The 17,526-nt window shown below is 65.2% G+C and overlaps 1 protein-coding gene and 1 long non-coding RNA gene across 4 annotated transcripts in view; one reads left to right on the forward strand and one right to left on the reverse strand.

Annotated features, from left to right (window-relative positions):
- The window catches only part of RAI1 (retinoic acid induced 1), a 116,345-nt gene that overhangs the window by 2,563 nt on the left and 96,256 nt on the right, over nucleotides 1-17,526 (reverse strand). For all 3 annotated transcript variants that reach the window (XM_064582218.1, XM_045889718.3, XM_054511015.2), the window contains 2 exons: nucleotides 6,696-12,237; nucleotides 2,689-2,782 (listed from right to left, as the gene is read on the reverse strand). In XM_064582218.1, coding sequence (XP_064438288.1) covers nucleotides 2,689-2,782; nucleotides 6,696-12,221 — 5,620 coding nt within the window. In that variant the 5' untranslated portion in view covers nucleotides 12,222-12,237. The remainder of the gene's footprint in view (nucleotides 1-2,688; nucleotides 2,783-6,695; nucleotides 12,238-17,526) is intronic.
- On the forward strand, nucleotides 6,263-16,540 carry LOC135362924 (uncharacterized). The gene is made up of 3 exons (XR_010408382.1): nucleotides 6,263-6,409; nucleotides 15,809-15,973; nucleotides 16,426-16,540. It is a non-coding gene; the product is annotated as an uncharacterized LOC135362924 (long non-coding RNA).

A 17,526-nucleotide genomic window follows, 5' to 3' on the forward strand; every position in this document is an offset into this window, starting at 1 on the left:
ATGGGCCTTATGCCACCTACTGTGTCTGTCTCTATCATGGGGACTGATGAGGGCAATGAATATAAGCCACCTGCACGTGCGTGGCTCAGAGCAGGCACTCAGGATATGGGCTTGTTCTTGTGGGGGGCCTCGAAGGCGACGCAGACCTGAGTCTGGGAGCAGGGGGAAGACTGAGGTCTTGGATCTGGGTGAATCCCAGCAGGTATTTGGGTGCCCACAGCACTGGCCACCCTTGGGGGACAGAGGATGGCTGAGCATGGCTGGTTCCTGCTGCCCGCCTCAGCCCAGGGGTTCACTGGCATCTCAGCAAGTCCCCACTCCGCGGCCCGCTGTCACCTACGGATGCCCTGGCTTCTCCCCCAGGAGTCCCCGTCCACAACACCCAGTCCCCTTCTGGGCTCAGCCCCCTCCCTCCCATGCCCCATGGCCATGGTTCTGAACAAACCCCAAACCCATAAATAGCCGGAGGCCTGAGCTGGCCAAGCAAGTCCTCTCCTTCCAGCACATTCCTCCTGCTCACGCTGTGGCTCGTGCCGTGGCATCGCGACAGCATGGTGGCTGGTAGGCAGGGCGGGGAGGCAAGGGCAGATCCGCAGGCCCGAGAGCAGGGTTGGGAAGGCTCCAGGCCTGCAGCTGGCTCCCCTTTTTTTCCGACCAGCCCCGGCCAGAAGCTGTAAACTCAGGCTGCAAAGTGCCCCTGAGTTTCTGCACTTTGGGGCCAGCGTCTGGGGGGAGATCCTCCGTGTGTCCTCTTCCCTCTGCTCAGGCAAGCGAGACACGGTTCTGCGACTGAACGCACGCCTTCCAAAGAGCACTGAGCTCAAACCCCAGGCCGGCTGCACACGTGGTGTCCTCCCCGCCCCATATCCCACTGCAGGCCTGATGGTCAAGGGCTTGGGTCTCCGCAAGCGAAGGGCAGGAGGTCACCACGTCCCAAACCAGCTTGCTCAGCCACCCCCCAGCATCCCCCCCGGACATGCAGAAGGGGGACCATAGGAAGGAGCTGGGTCATCGATTCTCGGTGCCTCTCTTGGTGTCTGCACCTGGGGATCCTGGGGCCCCCGCGGCCTGAGTGTGGAAAGGCTCAGACAGGACCCGTGGCGCGCTGGCTTTGGCCAGCAATTCCGAGTCACTTAGCCCCAGGGAGGTGCTCGTTAATGGGGCTGAACGCACAGGGTTAGTGGGCCAGGGCGGCAGGGAAGGGCAGAGGGGGGCAGCCCCGGTGCCCTGCGGTCCGAGAGCCCACACCTGGAGACCCAGGGCCTGGGTAGGTGCACGGTGCACACGGAGGCCTGGGGCTCCCGTCTGCCAAACGCTGGATGTCCCGCCTAGCCCCCTGCCTCAGGCCTTCTGCCCTCCACCCCTCCTGCCTGGCCAGAGGTGCCCCGGCCAGCCCGCCCTTCCGGCCTCCGGGCTCACTTGTTCTCCCAGCTTCTCTGGCTGTCGCCCCCCACAGCTGTGAAGTGCTGGCGCCCACTCCCCCCACGCGGCCCCCTCCCGCGATCTGACGACCCCTTGGGCTGACAGCCAGCGGGTCTCTGTCCTGAGCCCGGCTGGGGACAGCTCCCCAACCTGTGCACAGGGAAGCAGCCACGTGTCGTGGACGGATGGCCAAGAGTTTCGCTCCAAGCGCCCTCCCTGGGCCGCCAGCCTCGGCAGGGTGGCTCCGTAGCTCCGCCCATGCAGAAGAGGCCCCAGCCCGTGAATCTGGGCGGCCTGGGGGACTTGGTGGGGTCAACTGTGGGGGGCCGGCCCGCTGGGCGGGAGAGCCCGCATGGAGCAGGGCGGAGCTGACCGGGCCGCCAACCACGTGCCTCGCCCCCCCCCCCCCCCCGCCGCCCCACCGCAGTGAGTGGTGCGGGGGTCCATGAGCGGGCCAGCCGAGCAGCACAGGCCTCAGCACACCCCTGGCCGGCCTCACACCTGCCTCCCAACACGGGGAAGTTGGCCCCTGGCTCTGCACCTCCCTCTCCCTGCCCCTCCCCTAAGGCCTGCACACTCAGCGCCCATGAGGTCTCTGCAAGCCCCTGCTCCCTGAGTCAGCGTCTCCTCCTCCTGTGACAATCCCCAGGGCCCTGAAGACATCCCTACTATGTGGGGAATCCTCCGGACACTTCATTCGGAACAGAACCTGTATTGCTCCAAGCCACTAACCAGCTGCTGCGCACCTCTCCTGAGCTTGGGGGGGCCTGGCGCCAATGCCGCCTCCTCCAGGAAGTCCTCCTGCATTCCCTCCCAGCTCAGACAGGATGAATCTCTCCCACGGCACACACTCTCTCCACCCTGTCTGGTCTCCATAACTCTGGGCAAGGATCATGATTTTCCTGTCTGTCCCGCTCACAGGTGAGGCCCCAGGGGGCTGGACAGTACTGGGGTGAGAGAGAGAGAGCACGGGATGTGGAGCCAGACAGGCAAAGTCTGTCCGTGCTGCTGTGTGTGGCCGTGGGGAAGGCAGCCTATCTGTAAAGATGCAACTGGGGACAGAGCCAGGGCCTGACGCCGGGCCGGGCGCGGAGTGGGTGTGAATTAATCCCTGCAGAAGGAGGGCTGCAGCTCGTGCTCGCATCCCAGCCCTGGCCAAGGACCCGGCCCCACTCCGGGGGCGGGTGGGGTGCAAGGGAGGCCTGATCCTGCCTCCAGGCCTCCGGGGCCTCCCTGTCCTCCCTGTCCCCTGGGGCTGGCTCTTACCCGCATCGGTGGCACATGGGTAATGGTAGGTGTGGGTACATCCTTTGTGGCAGCACCCGATGGTGGCCCCGGCTTCCTGGCAGCTGGAACAGGTCTGGCGAGGAGAGAGGGAAGCTGCGGTGAGTCTGCAGTGGGCCCCTCACGGACCCCACCTCCCCCACCCCAGGAATCAGTTGGAAGGAGGTTGCAGGTGGCCCGAGGGCTGGTTCTGTGGCAGCCCCGGGCTCGGATGAGGGGACCCTCTTGGGGCAGGGGCATGTCGAACCTCACGGATAAATGTCGAACCTCACGGGTTCGCATCCCAGCTCTGCCATTCTGCGCTGGGTGACCTCAGCCGGTCACCCGAAGTCTCCAGGCCCCACCTGGGTGAGGAGGGAGGGCCCCCCCACCCTACGGGCCCCCCTAACCCTCCACACGGGAGACACCATGTGCCCAGCAGACGACAAGAAGCCGTGAGGCCGCTGTGGGTGTGGCTCCTGGCTGGGGCTGAGCAGGGGTTCGGTGTGCAGGGCACAGGGCGTGTCCTTACCCACTGGCTCCTCCCAGGGGGTTGGGGACTGTCATGAGCCCCATTTTCTAGATGGTGAAACTGAGGCCTCCACTCCAGGCGAGCGTGAAGGCAATGAGCACCGTCTTCTACCCTGTCTGGCAGTCACGCGAGCACGGAGCCCAGAATGGACCTGTCCCACCCTCCGAGGGGCCCCCTGCCCTGCCCAGGTGCGCGGAGGAGGGGACAGGCAGAGTGGCTGTAGATGCACGCGGTGTCCCACACCTGGCCCAGCTGTCCGCAGAGGGACGTGACCGGGACAGCTGGGCCACCCGGAGAAGGCCCTCCGAAGAGCGAGAGAAACCCTGTGGCCTGCAGAGGGACAGGCTGGGCCCCAAGTCCCGCAGACTCCAGAACTACAGCCCCGCCGTACCAGGCGGGAGGTACATACTGCGGGGAAGCAGAGCAGTGGTAGGCCCAGGCCCCAGCGCTAAGCCACCGGGACGGGTCCCTCATGCGGTGCCCCGCGGGCCTGGAAGCAGCCACCTCATAGCCTTATGATGTTGGTATTATCATAATTCTACCCAGGTTACCTACCGAGGCTGAGTAACCTGCCTGAGGGCACACAGCTCCCAGGTAGCTGAGCTGGGCTTTGAGCTGGCAAAAATCTCCCCGTACTGCTCGGGGCCGGGGGTGGGCTCCATCCCGCGTCCACGACTAAGAGAGAGACCCCACCTCCCGCATCTGGGAGAGACCATGAGTGAGAAAGTCTTCTCCCACCTTCCTGGGGAATAAGGCCTGGGGACGCTCCCTGTGGCATCATGCTGGGAGGCGGGAGGTACAGGGAGATGGGCTGTGTGTGTTCTGGAACATCGGGTGTCCATACATGCCTTCAGATGGGCAGCTGCCTTCCGGTCAAGGCTGAGATCTCCTGGGGCTCTGGGACCCCACAGTGCCTCAATTTCCGGCCCACAAAGAAGTGACGGAGCGGGAGGGGGGCCAGGCCCAGGCCCAGGCCCTCAGGTGTTTTGTTGGTTAAAGGGGAATAGCCAGAGGGGCGGCTTCACACCACCCTGCCTGCACTGAGGCCCCCCCCAAAAAACTGGTGGGCGGCGTTCCGGACACGAAGAAACCGAGGGACAGAGAGACAGAGGCGTTGGGCCCTTCTGAGCCCAGCACCCGAGCTCTGACCCCCTGCTCCCCTAGCCGGGCTTGTGAACCTGCCAAAGGATCCCAGGCTGGTGGGGGGGCCCAAACTGGGGTCTGAGCCCTTGCTTGCAGCTTCTAAATAACACCCAGTGAGAGGTGCATGCCCCCATCCTTGGCATCCATGGCCAGGCCTCACCTGGATAGGACATAGGGCCTGCAGTGGTTCTGGGCAGACTGAGAAACTGAGGTCCCGGGAGGTGGGCATGGGAGGGCTGAGGGACAACAGTTTGTGTGGGGGTTCTCGGGAGGGGTCAGAGAAGAAAGAGGGCTGTCCCTGAGTGGCCCCCACAGAACTTCTGTGCCCCCGAGAGCGAGAGTGAGGCCAAGGTACTAACAGGCGTGCCGGGGCTGGGGACCCTGCCGCACGGGGACCCTCCTGTGCACGGGGGAGGTAGCCCTACCACCCCGCTAACGGGGTGTGGCCTTCCGAAGCTCCCAGAGGGCAGTGACTTGCTGGAGTCACAGAACCCACTGTCAGCAGAGCTGAGATTTGAACCCGGGTCTGTGTGTTTCCAAGGGAGCCAAGGCTGCAAGAGGCGAGGGCATGGAGCCGGGACCCTCAGAAGTCTCAGAGCCTGGCCGTCTCTCCAGAGTGTTCTGAGCGTCCGGTGGGGGGACGCTGCTTTGCTGGGCCCCTGTGAGGCTCAGCCCGGCTGCCAGCTCGGGCCTGGCCCAGGGCCATCAGACGCAGGGAGGCCTTTTAGACCCCATCTGAGCTGCCTTGGGGGACGTAGGAAGATGCGGCCGGGGAGCAGCGAAGCCCTGCTGGTGTGTGTCCTAACCCCCCCCCAGCATCCCCCACCGCAGCCTGACCTTCCCAGGGATGCCCCAGTGGCAGGAGGTATAGGGCAGAGCGGGCGGAGATGGGCGGAGTTCCAGCTCCAGCGCTCAAGAGCTGTGCGACAGCAGGGAAGCAGGGTGCCACTCTGACCCCCAGCTTTCTCATCAGTCCGGCAGGACTTTAGTGCAGGTCCATGGGGCGAGACCAGAGCTCCTGGGACAGGCTTAGCCCATGCTTGATTAGCCTACCACCATGGAAAAGACTGGATCGGGCCCCAGCTCAGAGAAGGATGGAGAAGCAGCACAGCCTGGCCCAGAGCCATGGAGGCAGGGGAGGCCTGGATGGGGGGCCTGGTGGGGCGTGGGTGTCGGAGGAGGGGATTGGTGATCTGAGGGTATTACTTTTTAATGATGGAAGAGACTTGAGCCTATTTCAGGATGGCTGGGAAGGAGCCAAGAGCCAGTGACAGAGAGAGAGACAGAGAGAGGGAGGGAGGGAGGGGCACGGAAAGTGCAGGTATCCTCTTGGAGGTGGGGTTTCCTCAGTCAGGCTGGAGGCCCCTGGGCAGGATGTCTGGGCCTGCAGAGGTCTCCCACCATGCCCCGCGGCAGTGGAAGGTGGGTGCAGGAACCCAGGCGAGGCCGAGGCCCTTGGGCACAGGCGGTGCGAGGGAGTGTCCGTCCCAGGTGTGGCTGTCCGTGTGCATGTGTGTGTGTGCGTGTGTGTCGGGGGGAGGTGGGCAAGAGCACAGACCCCAGGAAGAGCCTGCTGACCCCAGCACCCCGTCTAGCTGCCTGCTCACTCCGCCACCTCAGGAGGGAGCGTGAGGAGCAGGAAGCCCTGGTAGCTGGAGTGGGAGTAACAGTGCTGGTGAGCCGAGGCCCGACCGACGTCCCCCGTCCTAGCAGAGGGCCGTCGGCGGGCGCTCAGACAGACCTGGCGGCTTCACGGCGTGAACTCCCTCAGCCCTCACAGCCCCGCTGCGCGGCCCACGCCAGCCATGAGGACGCGGGGATACGGAGGCGCGAAGCCGCAGGCCCCGAGTCCCACGGGGAGGGATGGGCAGTGCTGGGATCTGACCCGAGAAGGCAGCCTGAGTTCCTGCTCACAGACCTTGGGGACTGGAGGTCCTCAAGGAGCACGTTATGACCGTTGCGGAGAGGTCCCCAGACCACCCTGCCCGAGGGGACACGTGCCGACCCACCGTGTGCAGAGAGGCTCCTTCCCAGAGCCCAAGGGGACAGGTAAGTGCTGGGACGGGGGTGGGGTGGGGGGGACCTGGAGCCGGAAGGTGCCGGGGGCCGGGCTGGGCAGGGCAAGTCGGGGACAGGGGTGGGTGAGCATGTCCTGCCTCGGCCTCAACTCCACCCCAAAGCTCCCCGGAGAGGAACTGGTGATGGCAGGTATGTTTGGCCCAAACCGTGGCGCCGGCAAAGATGCGGGGGGGGGGGGGGGGGCTTCCCAATGGCCTGCCTGCCTGCCCGTCCTGCGCACCCCGGGCTCCCCGCCCCAGCCGGGCTGGCCTCTTACCATGTCCACGGCCACCTTCATGGCCTCCTGCAGCCCAAAGAGTTTCCCGGCTACCAGGTAGACCCCGCCCGTCCACACGGCGCAGGCCTCGTGCACCCAGTGTTCCTGGGTGTCCCCGCCAGGCTCGGCCGGTGGCTCCTTGCTGCACTCGTGCTTGCGGCTCTTGTCAGCTGGGGCCGCCTCCTCGCCACCGTCCCCCCGACTGTCACAGCAGTAACAGCTCTGCAGCCGCCGGGACAGGCCCCGGGCGCTGGTGCGCAGCGAGCCCTGCTTGCCGGGGTCGGCCGGGCCCTCGGGCCTCGGGGGCTTGCCAGTGGCAACAGTGGCTGTGCACTCGAGGTCTTTGAGCGTTCTCTCGAGGGGCAGCGAGACCTCCTCGCAGGTGCCCTCCGGCCGCACCTTCTCCTTGAGTTTTGGCTTCTTTTTGGGGAGGCAGTGTTCGGGGTAGTAGGGCCCACAGAGGTCCCCGAGGTCCTTGAAGTTGGCCGGGTTTTGGCAGAGGCAGCAAACAAGGCAAGAGGTACTCAGGGCCTTGGAGACCACGGGCCCCAGATGCATGGTGGAGGAGAGGGGCAGGGAGGGCCGTGGCTGCAGGACAGAGCCTCCAGGGAGCGTGGCCAAGGAGGCCCCGGTCGCATCCAAGGAGAATGAGCATGAGGATGAGGAAGAGGAGGCGGAGGAGGAAGGCTTCCTGTGGGGCTTGGGCTCCTCCCCAGGGGAGTTGACCACAGTGCATATGGTGGTGAACGCGTCTCGCTTCTCCACCCGCACAAAGGGCGAGAAGGCCGGGGTGCGGCTGTCTGCCCGAAGCCGCTTGCACGAGGAAATGTACTTGAGGCGGATTTCAGGCTCGGCGGGATCCAGGGGCAGCACCTGCTGCTGCCGCCGCCGCTTGGCACGCCCCTTACAGGGTGAGGAGGTGGTGTTCTTGGCCCGGCCCCGGGTGAGGCGCTTTCGCTTGGAATAGCTGCTGTAGTTGGCGTGGCCCGGCTGCTTCTGCGCCCTCGTCTGGGCCTGGCAGGGCCGGCCCTCAGGGGACTGGGAGGCCAGGCCCAGCTCCTCCGTCTTTGGCTTCTTGCCTCCTCCACCAGAGCTGTCCTCACTGGCCCCCTGAGTGCCATTGGCCCTGTCTCGGGGGGTCAGGAGCAGAGCCGGGCCTAGATGGGGCCGCTTCTCCAAGGGACCTTTGGGGAGTCCGAGGGCTCCAGCCCTGCCTTTCCGGCTTCTCTTCTTAGGTGCCAGGGCAGTCCCCCCAGGCAGCAGGGCCTCGGGGGACGTGAAGGCCTCAGTTTTGAAACAGTCAGTTGAGGACAGTTTCTTACTGTTTAGGAGTTTGCCTTTTAAGGATCTGTTGGTCGGATTTCTGCATAACGGGTCGGCCCCCGGAGCTGCCGGGAGCTTCTGCCCAGGGCCCACATTTAAGAGACCTTCTCCTGCCCCAATTGGGCTGCCGCCCGCACTCTTGAGCCCACGGTCCTTCTCAGGGAGAGAGGGGCTCAGAGGGTTACCGGGAGGGGCCCCCGGCGCCTTGCACGCAAACTTCTTCAGGCTGGGCGAGGTGATCTTCTGCACGATGGCCTCCAGCTTCAGGCCCCTGCCTTTCCGGGGCGGAAGCACCTTGGTCTTCATGGCCCCCTGGAAGGCCGCCCGCGAGGCGAGCTTCAGGCAGGCGTCAGGGGTCTCCGGGGGCGGGGGCTTCACGGCGGGCTCGCCGCCGTTGCCCTTGGCCGGCTTGGCCTTCTTGGGCGAAGACATCCTCTTGAAGAGGGCGGAGGGGTCCTCGGCTCCCTCCTCCTTCACGTCCCCCCCACTGCCGCTCCGTAGAACCAGGTTCCGCTTCTTGGTGGGGACTGGCGCCAGGAAGGCCGACTTCCTCTTGAGCGCGTGGAGGGGCCGGTCAGAGAGCTTGCTGCCTGCGCCCGGCTTGGGGACCCGGGCCCGCTGGCTGGCCCTGCCCTCCTTCTGGGGGCTGCCCGAGACCTTGAACGAGGCAGGCAGGTGGTTGTTGGCCAGCAGCTTCTTGGCAGCGCGGCAGTTGGGGAGGCGGCTCTCCGAGGGCCGCCGCCTCTTGGAGTGGAACGCCTCCTGGGTTTTCGTGCGGGACCGCAGGATCATAGAGCGCTGGTCCTTGCCCGGGGTGCCGGGCGAGTCTGTCTCCTTGGTCTTGGAGCCCATGGGGCTGCTGTCCGAGGCCACGGGCAGGGCGGCCGGGTTACTGGGGCTGGAGGCTGCCTTGGGTGACGGCTTGCCCACCCGCTTGCCGGACTTGAAGGCGGCTCGCTGCTTGCCCCCCAGTTTGTCCGGGGGGGCGGGGGTGGTGGTCAGGCCTGGGGGTCCAGGTGTGCGGGGCTCGCTCAGGGCCGTGAAGGAGCGCGTGCACATCCTGGGGAGCCCTTCCGAGGCCCCCCGGCCTGGGGCTCCCGCTCCTTCCATCTGTCCCTGCGGGGGCCCAGTGCAGGATTCGGGGAGCAAGAGGTCCTTGGGCAGCACGGGCGCCCGGCACGGGGAGTCCTCAGCCTCCGGCAGCCCCCGGTGCACCCGCCGGCTCCGTAAGCTTTTGCCGCGGGGCACGGGCTCCTTCTTAGCGATGGGCGCCTCGGGCACGGCCGGCTTGTTGGGCTTCTGCGCCAGGGAGGCATCTGGGGCCAGCGTGGCGGAGTCCCCGGGCGCCAGCACCCCGTCGGGGCCTCCTTCGCCCGGCTTCATGTGGGACAGGGAGGACTCAAACCAGCTCTGGACCTTCGACTCGGCGCCCACGGTGGGGCCCAGCAAGATGACGGAGTCACCGGACAGGTGGCACGGGGAGCCCCAGCCGGTCTTGGTGTCCAGCACCTCTTCCACCTCCTCCTTGGTGCACAGCAGGGGGGCCTTCGGCGACAGCGGGTCCGGCAGGCCGGGCCTCTGCTCGGGGCTGCCCAGGAGCTCGCACAGGGAGGAGTACTCCTCCTCCGCCTCCAGGTCCTCTTTCCTGCCGGGCGGTGGTAGCAGGGGCAGGTCCCCGAAGTCCGCGGCGGAGCAGCAGTGCCGGCTGTCCTCCAGCCAGCGGTCGGCCTTGCCCACCTCGGGGCACTGCAGCAGCCCGCCCACCTCCTCCTTCACCCCGCCTGCCGCCTCCTGCGCCGAGGCCCGAGGCCCGGCGGCCTCGTCCCCGGGCGGCTCCCCCTCCTGGAAGCCCGGGCAGCCCGAAGCCTCATGGGCATTGTCCTTGCCCACGCCGTCGGAGGCCTTCCCGCCCTGCTCCAGGCCCTTGGTGAGCTCGCCGGGGTGCAGGCCCCAGCGGGGACAAGCATCGCCCAGGTTTTCCTCGGGCCAGGCGAAGGGGTTGGCGCCATCTGCCGAGCTGGCGCTGGTCGTGACCGGGAAGCAGTCGAAGGCTGCCGCGGCAGGGTCCGGCGTGGCGGCCCCGAGCGTGGTCTTGGGGCTAAAGGCGAGGGGACCGGCCGTCTTCTTGGGGTCCGGGGCGGCGAAGCCCACGGAAGGGTCTTCGAAGAGCCCCGGGCTGAAGTCCTTGGCACCTCCACCCTTGTCGAGCTGCAGGGCCTCGGGCAGGGCCTCCGGCTCCCCCGGCCGCGGCCACGCGTTCTTGGCCACGGCGTCCAGGCAGGCGCTGTGGTTCTCCAGCGAGAAGGGAGGCTTGCCGACGTCCTTGGCCGGGCCAGGCGCCTCGGCCCAGGCCTTCTCGGCCTTCTCGCCGATGGCCTCCTGCAGCCCGAGGATCTCGGAGGCCAGGTCCTCCTGCGCCAGGGCGCTGAGCAGGAGCCGCGGGCAGTCCCGCTCGGCCGCCACAAACTTGGAGAAGCTGTCGAGCGGCAGGCTGCCATGCAGGCTCTGGAAGGAGTCGTCGGACTTGGTGGACATGTCGTCGGGCGAGGTCACCGAGCAGGTGGACACCGACTCGGGCTTGGCCTTGGAGTTGCCGTGCACCCTGGCGGGGCTGCCGCGGGCCTGGCTGCAGTAGAGGAAGCTGCGCTCCAGCGGGTCCTCGGAGCCGCTCAGGTAGTCGGCGTCGGGCGGCTCAGCGTGCGTGGACTGCGGCGTGCTGCTCGGCGGCTCGGACAGCGGCGTGCCGGCCGCCTCGGCCGAGTAGCCGCTGCCCTCGGGGCTGCAGTGCTGACTCCGGTGCTGCTCCGGCGTCCTGGACGCCAGGTTCTTGGCGCCCTTCTTCTGCGGCACGGCGGCCTTGGACAGCAGCAGCTGCTGCACCGTGTTGGAGATGTTCTCCACCTGGGACGTCAGGGCCGTGAGGCTCTGCAGGCTGAGGTCCGACAGCAGGTTCTCGGGCAGCTTGTCCTTCGGCGGCGGCTTGCCGTTGCCCGCCTGGCTGTCCACCGAGCCGGCGGCATCGGTCGGGGAGGGGTTGAGCAGGGGCATGAAGTGGCTGTGGTCCGTGATGCCCGCGGGGAAGGCGCCGGCGCCGAGCGGCTGCTGGTTGTAGGGGAAGTTCTCTAGGTTGGGCATCAGCGGCGACGGGGTGGAGCTGTAGGAGGGCGAGCGGCCCACGGAGCGCGCGGGCGAGTGGCCGGAGCTGGGGCTGAAGGTCTGGTAGTACTGCTCGGGAGTCCTGACGGCCGCGTCCGGCTGGCAGTAGCCCGGGCCCTGCTGCCCGTAGTGCTGGTACTTGGCAAGGTTTTGGTAATGGAGGGTCTCCTGCGCGTGGTGCCGGCTCTGGAGCGCCGCCTGCTGCTGCTTCTGCTGGTCGTAGCCGAGGCGGCCGGACTGGTAGGCGTGAAGGCTCTGCACCCGCGGCCCCGGCGCCAGGCTGGCGCTGGCCGTCAGCGGCCGGTCGTGGGGCTGGGCGGACGGCGCGGTGCAGCTCTTATAGGAGTGGGCGCCCTGGCCGCTGCCCCCGCCGCCGCCGCCCTGGGCGCCCTGGGCGCTGGAGGAGTAGCTGGAGGAAGCGGGGAAGGACTGGGAGTGCTGGGGGAAGTGGCCGCCCTGCGGGAAGGGCAGCGGCGAGGCCATGTCGTTCTGCAGCTTCTGCCTTTGCAGTTTGGGGTACGCCAGGGGCTGCTGGGGCTGCGGCAGCTGCTGCTGGACGTGCAGCGAGTGAGTCCGGAAGGGCAGCTGGGCGCCCTGCTCCGGGTACTGCCTGCCAGGGGGCACTGCCGCCTTTTTCATCAAGCTGTCGTCATATTTGCCCATGCCCCCCGGCAGGGGCTGCGGCTGCGGGGGCGGCGGCTGGGGGGCCCCCCAGGCCTGCAGGCTCTCCTCGCCCGAGTAGCGGCCGGGGTACGCGCTGCTGTCCTGCACGCTGTAGCCCGAGAAGGCCGGCCTGCCCTGCAGGGACTGCTGCGAGGCCAGGCCCTTGCCGCCCCGCGCCGGGCCGGGGGCAGTGCCCGCGCCGCCCTCGTAGGCCGGGTAGGGCTGCGGGCTGTAGTAGTCCTTGGCCAGCAGCCGCTGTCGGTCGCAGCTCAGCCCGGCCTGGCTCGGCTGCCGGTAATTCTCCAGGCGCGAGGTCTCCTGTGAGGTCTGCTGGTAGTTCTGTTGTTTGCCATGGAAACCACACCTTTCTCGAAAAGACTGCATGACTCGGGCTAGTTATCTGTGAAAAGAGAAAGGGAGAGAGGGAGGGCGGGGAGGGGAGGGCGAGAGGGAGAGGGAGAGGGATTCAGACGGGCCATTTCCCTTCCCCTCCGAAAGCCGCCGGCCTCCCACCCCTCTCCCGCCCTGCCCTCTCCCCTGCAGCTCTTAATGGTCTCCCCTTTGCCCGAGCCTCCCCACCAGCTGTGCACATATTGACAACTTCTGTGGCAGGGGGGTGTGCTCTGTAATTCCCGGCCCGACATCGGCCCCGCGGCCCGCTGGGCCTGGCCCAGGATGGCCACCGCTGCGGCGAGGCGAGGCGCGGACCCACCGCCCCACGCGCCCGCGGGGGCCACCCCACCCTGCTCGGGGTCAGCTCCTCCCCTCCACCCCACCCACCACTCCCAGCGCTTCCCTGCCCGCAGAACCATTTAGCAGAGCGCTTCCCGCTCTCCGGTCCCCGGGGGGCCGGCTGGGTCCTGCAATCGAGTCCCAGTGCGGCAGTGTTCGAGCGGGACCCAGCCGTGCGGGCAGCCGGGAAGGTCTGCCCCTGCCCAGAGGAGCCACTCACCAGGGCCTGCGGAGAGCGGGCGCGCATACACACACACACACACACACACACACACACACACAGACGCACGCGCGCACCTCCATCACGGCCATGCCATCTGGAAGCTGTCTGTTCCTCCTAGCAGACGTCGATTAGGGGCTGTGAGCCACTGTAGGCATAAAACGTCCCCTTCTCCGACTCCCAGTAACGCAGGACAGCAGCACCTGCCTCCTGGTTTGGTATCATAGGTGCATAAACAGATTACGTGGCCCAGAGTGAGGGAGTGCATGCTAATGGGGGTACAGAGCCGCAGTCCCTTGGCCACAGAGGAGCGCCCCACAGCTGGGCGTGAGGCAGCCCCCGAGGCCCCTCCCGTCTCCATCTCACAGGGTCAGCACCGGGGCACGCCAGGCCAAGAGACCATCTGTTTATGATTTCAGGGGCTCGGGCCCCCGGCGAGGTCTAACCAGCCCCAACGCAGGATCTGGGATCAGGAAATGACCCCGGAGAAACGGTGGGCCCTTCAGGGCAGAGCAACTGGATTCACACAACAGCGTCCAGGCTGAAGGTTTCCCTGACTGGGGGCCAGGTCACCCCAGAAGGCCCCCAAAGGAGGGAGAGGGGAGGAGCAAGGAACGTTCCAGGCTCAGGAGAAATCACATCGAGGAGTCTGGCAGTCAGCCAGATGCCCGGGGGGCGGCGGGGGCGGGGGATCAGGATTTACCCACAACCCTGCCACTGGTGGGGGGTGGGCAAGAGGCAGAAAGAAAGGCCCGGGCCCCCAGGAGGGCACCGGGGACGGTCCAGTTCCCAGCCATTCCCAAGGTGAAAGAGGAAGGGGTGGCCTGCTTCAGGCCACAAGATTCCAGGGTTATAGGAGGGACCAGAAAGGAATAAAGAGGCACAGAAGAGAGAGAGAGACACACAGACGTGAGAAAGAGGGCAGAGATGTGGGGGAGGATGGGGGCTCCCCCAGGAGGTCCAACTCACTCCTCTATTCTCTGCCCGGATCCCCCTTAGACGCCTTTCTCAGTGTTGGGGCTGACCAGGGTGGGGGCCAGGGGAGGGGCCCCATCCAGCTGAGCAGGGCAGCCAGAAGCCCCCAGGAGCCCTGTTAGCACAGCCCGGGGCCCACCTCCCCTGAGCTCGGCAGTCAGCTGACCCTGACTCAGGGGTAGATGTGCCCGGGGCTGCTGTGAGAGGGGACCAGCGTCCCACAGGGCGAACCCCTGCCCACCAGGCCCCAAGACGAACACAGCCCGGCGGCCTCCCCTCCCTCCTCCCCCCGGATTCTTCACAGGCATCCCCAACAAGGAGAAATGTGCCCGCCCTTCTGACCCACTTCAGTCCCATCCCTGGCGGCTTGGATCAAACGTTACAGGAGGTGCCTGCCGCGATGCGCCAGGCCCATAGGGGCTGGAGGCGGCACTCGGTTCTGGCCTGGTGGCTGTCAGCCAGGCAGGCGGCCCTGGGCCTCCTGAGCTCTGCGGAGAAGGCTTAGGGGCCGTCCCCTTCCACCCTTGGGCAGAGGAAATGAGCAGGCGCACAACCCGGCTGGCAGTGGAAGTCACTTTTATTAGGGTGTCACCGGCTGGCAGGCGGGGTCGGCAGCAGGCCCTGGCCAGGAGGGCCTGCTCCAGAGGACACGACACTGCGCTCCGCCTCCGTCCCCCTGGCCTGTGTTTCTGAGCCCGGAATGCACAAACCCAGGCCTGCTCTGGAGGCACGGGAGCTGAGCTGCGCGTCATATATCTGCACAAATTACATTTCGGCTTTTATTAGTCCCAGATCGCTCCCATTTCCTGCTGAGTGTCCTGTGGATATCATTAACATTTCTACAGCTTTATTTTTTTATTTTTCTTCACATTCTCCAAAATGCATTACCGGAAACATTACTTAAAAAGAGAGAGTGCTATGGCCAGTGTCCTTTCCCCCCACCTTTAATCAGTCCAGCTGCTGTGTCTTTTAATTTAGCCGAGCTGTATTAAAGGCGGGTTTCCCAATACACACAAGCCCTGGATGCGGTGAAAGCATCTATCTCTAAGAAAAGACAGTTCAATTAAAATACGAGAGGCCCAGTGCCTGATGGAGAACGCAGGCAAAAATGCTCACCCCAACACCACCCTCCAACCCCAGGCGGCGGGAGGGGGGAAAGGGACGGTTGCAGGAACAAAGGCATGGCATCAAAGTCGGGCTTGAGGTCCGCCAGCTCAGCCAGGAGAAAACAGGGCTCTGCCTCTTTAAGAGCTGCCTCAGGCCTGCCACAGGCTCTGTTGTTATTAATTATTATGATTATGATTACTTTTCAAGAGCACTAGGACAGGACAAGGAGGGGGAGAGAGGCACGCACTAGGCAGGGGTGGGCGGCAGCAGGAGGGGCCCCTTTGGCAGAGATGATGACCTCTGAACCTCGGGAGGGGAGGAGGGGAGCAGAGGGGGACAGACTCGGGGTCTGGCCTCAGTGGGTTCGGCTGGAGGGAGAAGGGCACCCCCTGGGGCGCCTGGGTGGCTCAGTTGGTTAAGCGACTGCCTTCGGCTCAGGTCATGATCCTGGAGTCCCGGGATCGAGTCCCGCATCGGGCTCCCTGCTCGGCGGGGAGTCTGCTTCTCCCTCTCCCTCTCCCCCCTCTTATGCTCTCTCTCTCTCTCTCAAACAAATAAAATCTTTAAAAAAAAAAAAAAAAAAAAGAAGGGCACCCCCTAACACATCCTCGTGGGGCTCCTTCGGGTCCAGTCTAGCCTCCCCCTCCTTGCTTCCCCCACCTGGGTCTTGGGGACACTGGGTCAAGGCCTGATTTCTGAAGTTCCTGAGGGGAGGGAGGAAGTCAGCCTTGAGCATCCTCTAGGCACCAGATACGATGCTTAGGACAGAAGTCCCTTATGACAACTCTTGGAAGGCAGGCTCCTGGACCCAGGCTCCTGGACCGAGGGAGCAGAGGAGGACGGGCTGGGGGGGGTGGGGGACCCTTGGCATTGGCCGGGAATGCTTACTCTTGTGCAGGTTTGCTCAGTTAACACTTTGATTATTCCGCCCTTCCAGAGAAAAAAGGTGAGGTTCAGAGAGCAAGAGACCGACCTTTGAGCCCACCCACAGTGAAGTTCCTCTTGCTGGATGACCAGACCGAGGGTGCACGTTCCCTTCCTTGGACCCCACACCAAGAACTCCCACCTATAGGAAGGCATCTTGGAGCGTGGCAGCAAGAAGGTGCTGGAAGGGGAGGGCAGAGGGCCCCTCTGCAGCCTCTGAGGCCCTGAAGGCCAGGCCAGGACCCCCCCTCTTATTCGGGGAGCCGGACCCACCTCAGGGAGGTCCACTCATGAGCAGTGCTGGTCACTGGCCACCTGCTGTCACCCCGTAACTGCTGTCCCTGGGCCCACAGCCCCTCCAGTGCCCTGGATCAGGGAAATGGGCACAGCGTGGGCCAGAGCGGCCGCAGCTCCCATAGGGGACCCGGTGGAGCCCAGCTGGGAGGCTGTGGCTGGAGGTTTTCCTGAGGGAGAGGGGTGGTGGGAGAGGGGCAGGGTGGGAGACAGAGGAAGAGAGAGGGAGGAAGACAGAAGGAAGCTTTCTGTTCCCCAGCAGCGGCTGTGAGACTGCTGGTTCCATCCTACCCACTTACCCAAGGTTGTTTTATGACCCGGTTTCCTGATTTGTAGCTGCAGGGAAAAACGCAAAAAGCCAACCCACTCAAGGCCTGGGAACTAGGAAGAAGGATAAAGTTCCCTGGGGCAGGAGGCTGGGGATGGGGCCGGGGGTGTCCAGCGAGGAGTGAAGAAGGTAGGACCACCCTGTACCTCCCCATCCGTCTGGGGTGAGTGATGAATACTAAGTAGGAAACCTCGATTAAAATGATAAATCGCTAGCCAGCTTTCCTGCTGACCTGTGGGGTCTACTTTGAATCCTAAGGGCCTGGCTTAAATAGGGGAAGGGATGAGCTTCCAAGGAGTCCACAAGACAAACAACTCAGTCCCTGCAGGCCCCAGGGAAGGGTTAGGGTCCTTGGCCTAGGGGCTAGTGGGGAGGGAGGGACCGAGCCAGAGGGGAGAGCCCTGCTAGGGCAGAGGGGGACAATCCTGGGGCATACAGAATCCCAGAGAACAAGGCAGCCCCCACCTCAAAGGATGGCCTCTCAAGACCACTCCATGTGGGCAGCACTCCCAACACTTGACACGCACCCCTCCTCATTCATGGGTACCCACGCAGGCTCCATATGCCTCTGCAGGGCCTCGCCCGGGTGGGAGGACCCGGGGGCTGGGGGTCCTGAATACTCAGAGACAAGCTATGGGGTGAGAAGGGCAAGACGCTGGAAGACCGCCTTGCACTCTCTCCAGATGCGGGGTGGGTCCCCAGCCAGGCTCTGTCTCTGAGGCTAGGAACCCCAGGTGAGGCGAGATCTCAGGGCTCTTTGGAGGAGGTCTGAATGGGGAGCAGAAGCTTCTGGACTCTCCAGACATTTGGAAAGCCTCCCCTCGAAGCCCACCAATGCTGTCTCCTCCAAGGCCCCAGCTGCAGAGGCCTCAGAGACCCTCCTAAGGCCCGTGAAGATCCTGTCCTCAGAGTCTTACCACTAAGAGGATGCCCCGCTCCTGGGGCATCACGGGGTGCGTGGAGCGTGGACTGTGCTAGTTTCTGGAAGCCCCAGGTCCAGTTAGGAAGCCACAAAACCATTTCTAGGAGCAGTAACCCGTGGAAGTCCCACAGCCCAGGAACTGGGCAACAGGACCCAGATCTCCCATTGGGTGCCTGACTTCTAAAGC

Source organism: Mirounga angustirostris, unplaced genomic scaffold (genome assembly GCF_029215605.1).
Source record: "Mirounga angustirostris isolate CCGP_5_RB_7025 unplaced genomic scaffold, mMirAng1.0.hap1 SCAF_17, whole genome shotgun sequence".
NCBI classification, from domain to species: Eukaryota; Metazoa; Chordata; class Mammalia; order Carnivora; family Phocidae; genus Mirounga; species Mirounga angustirostris.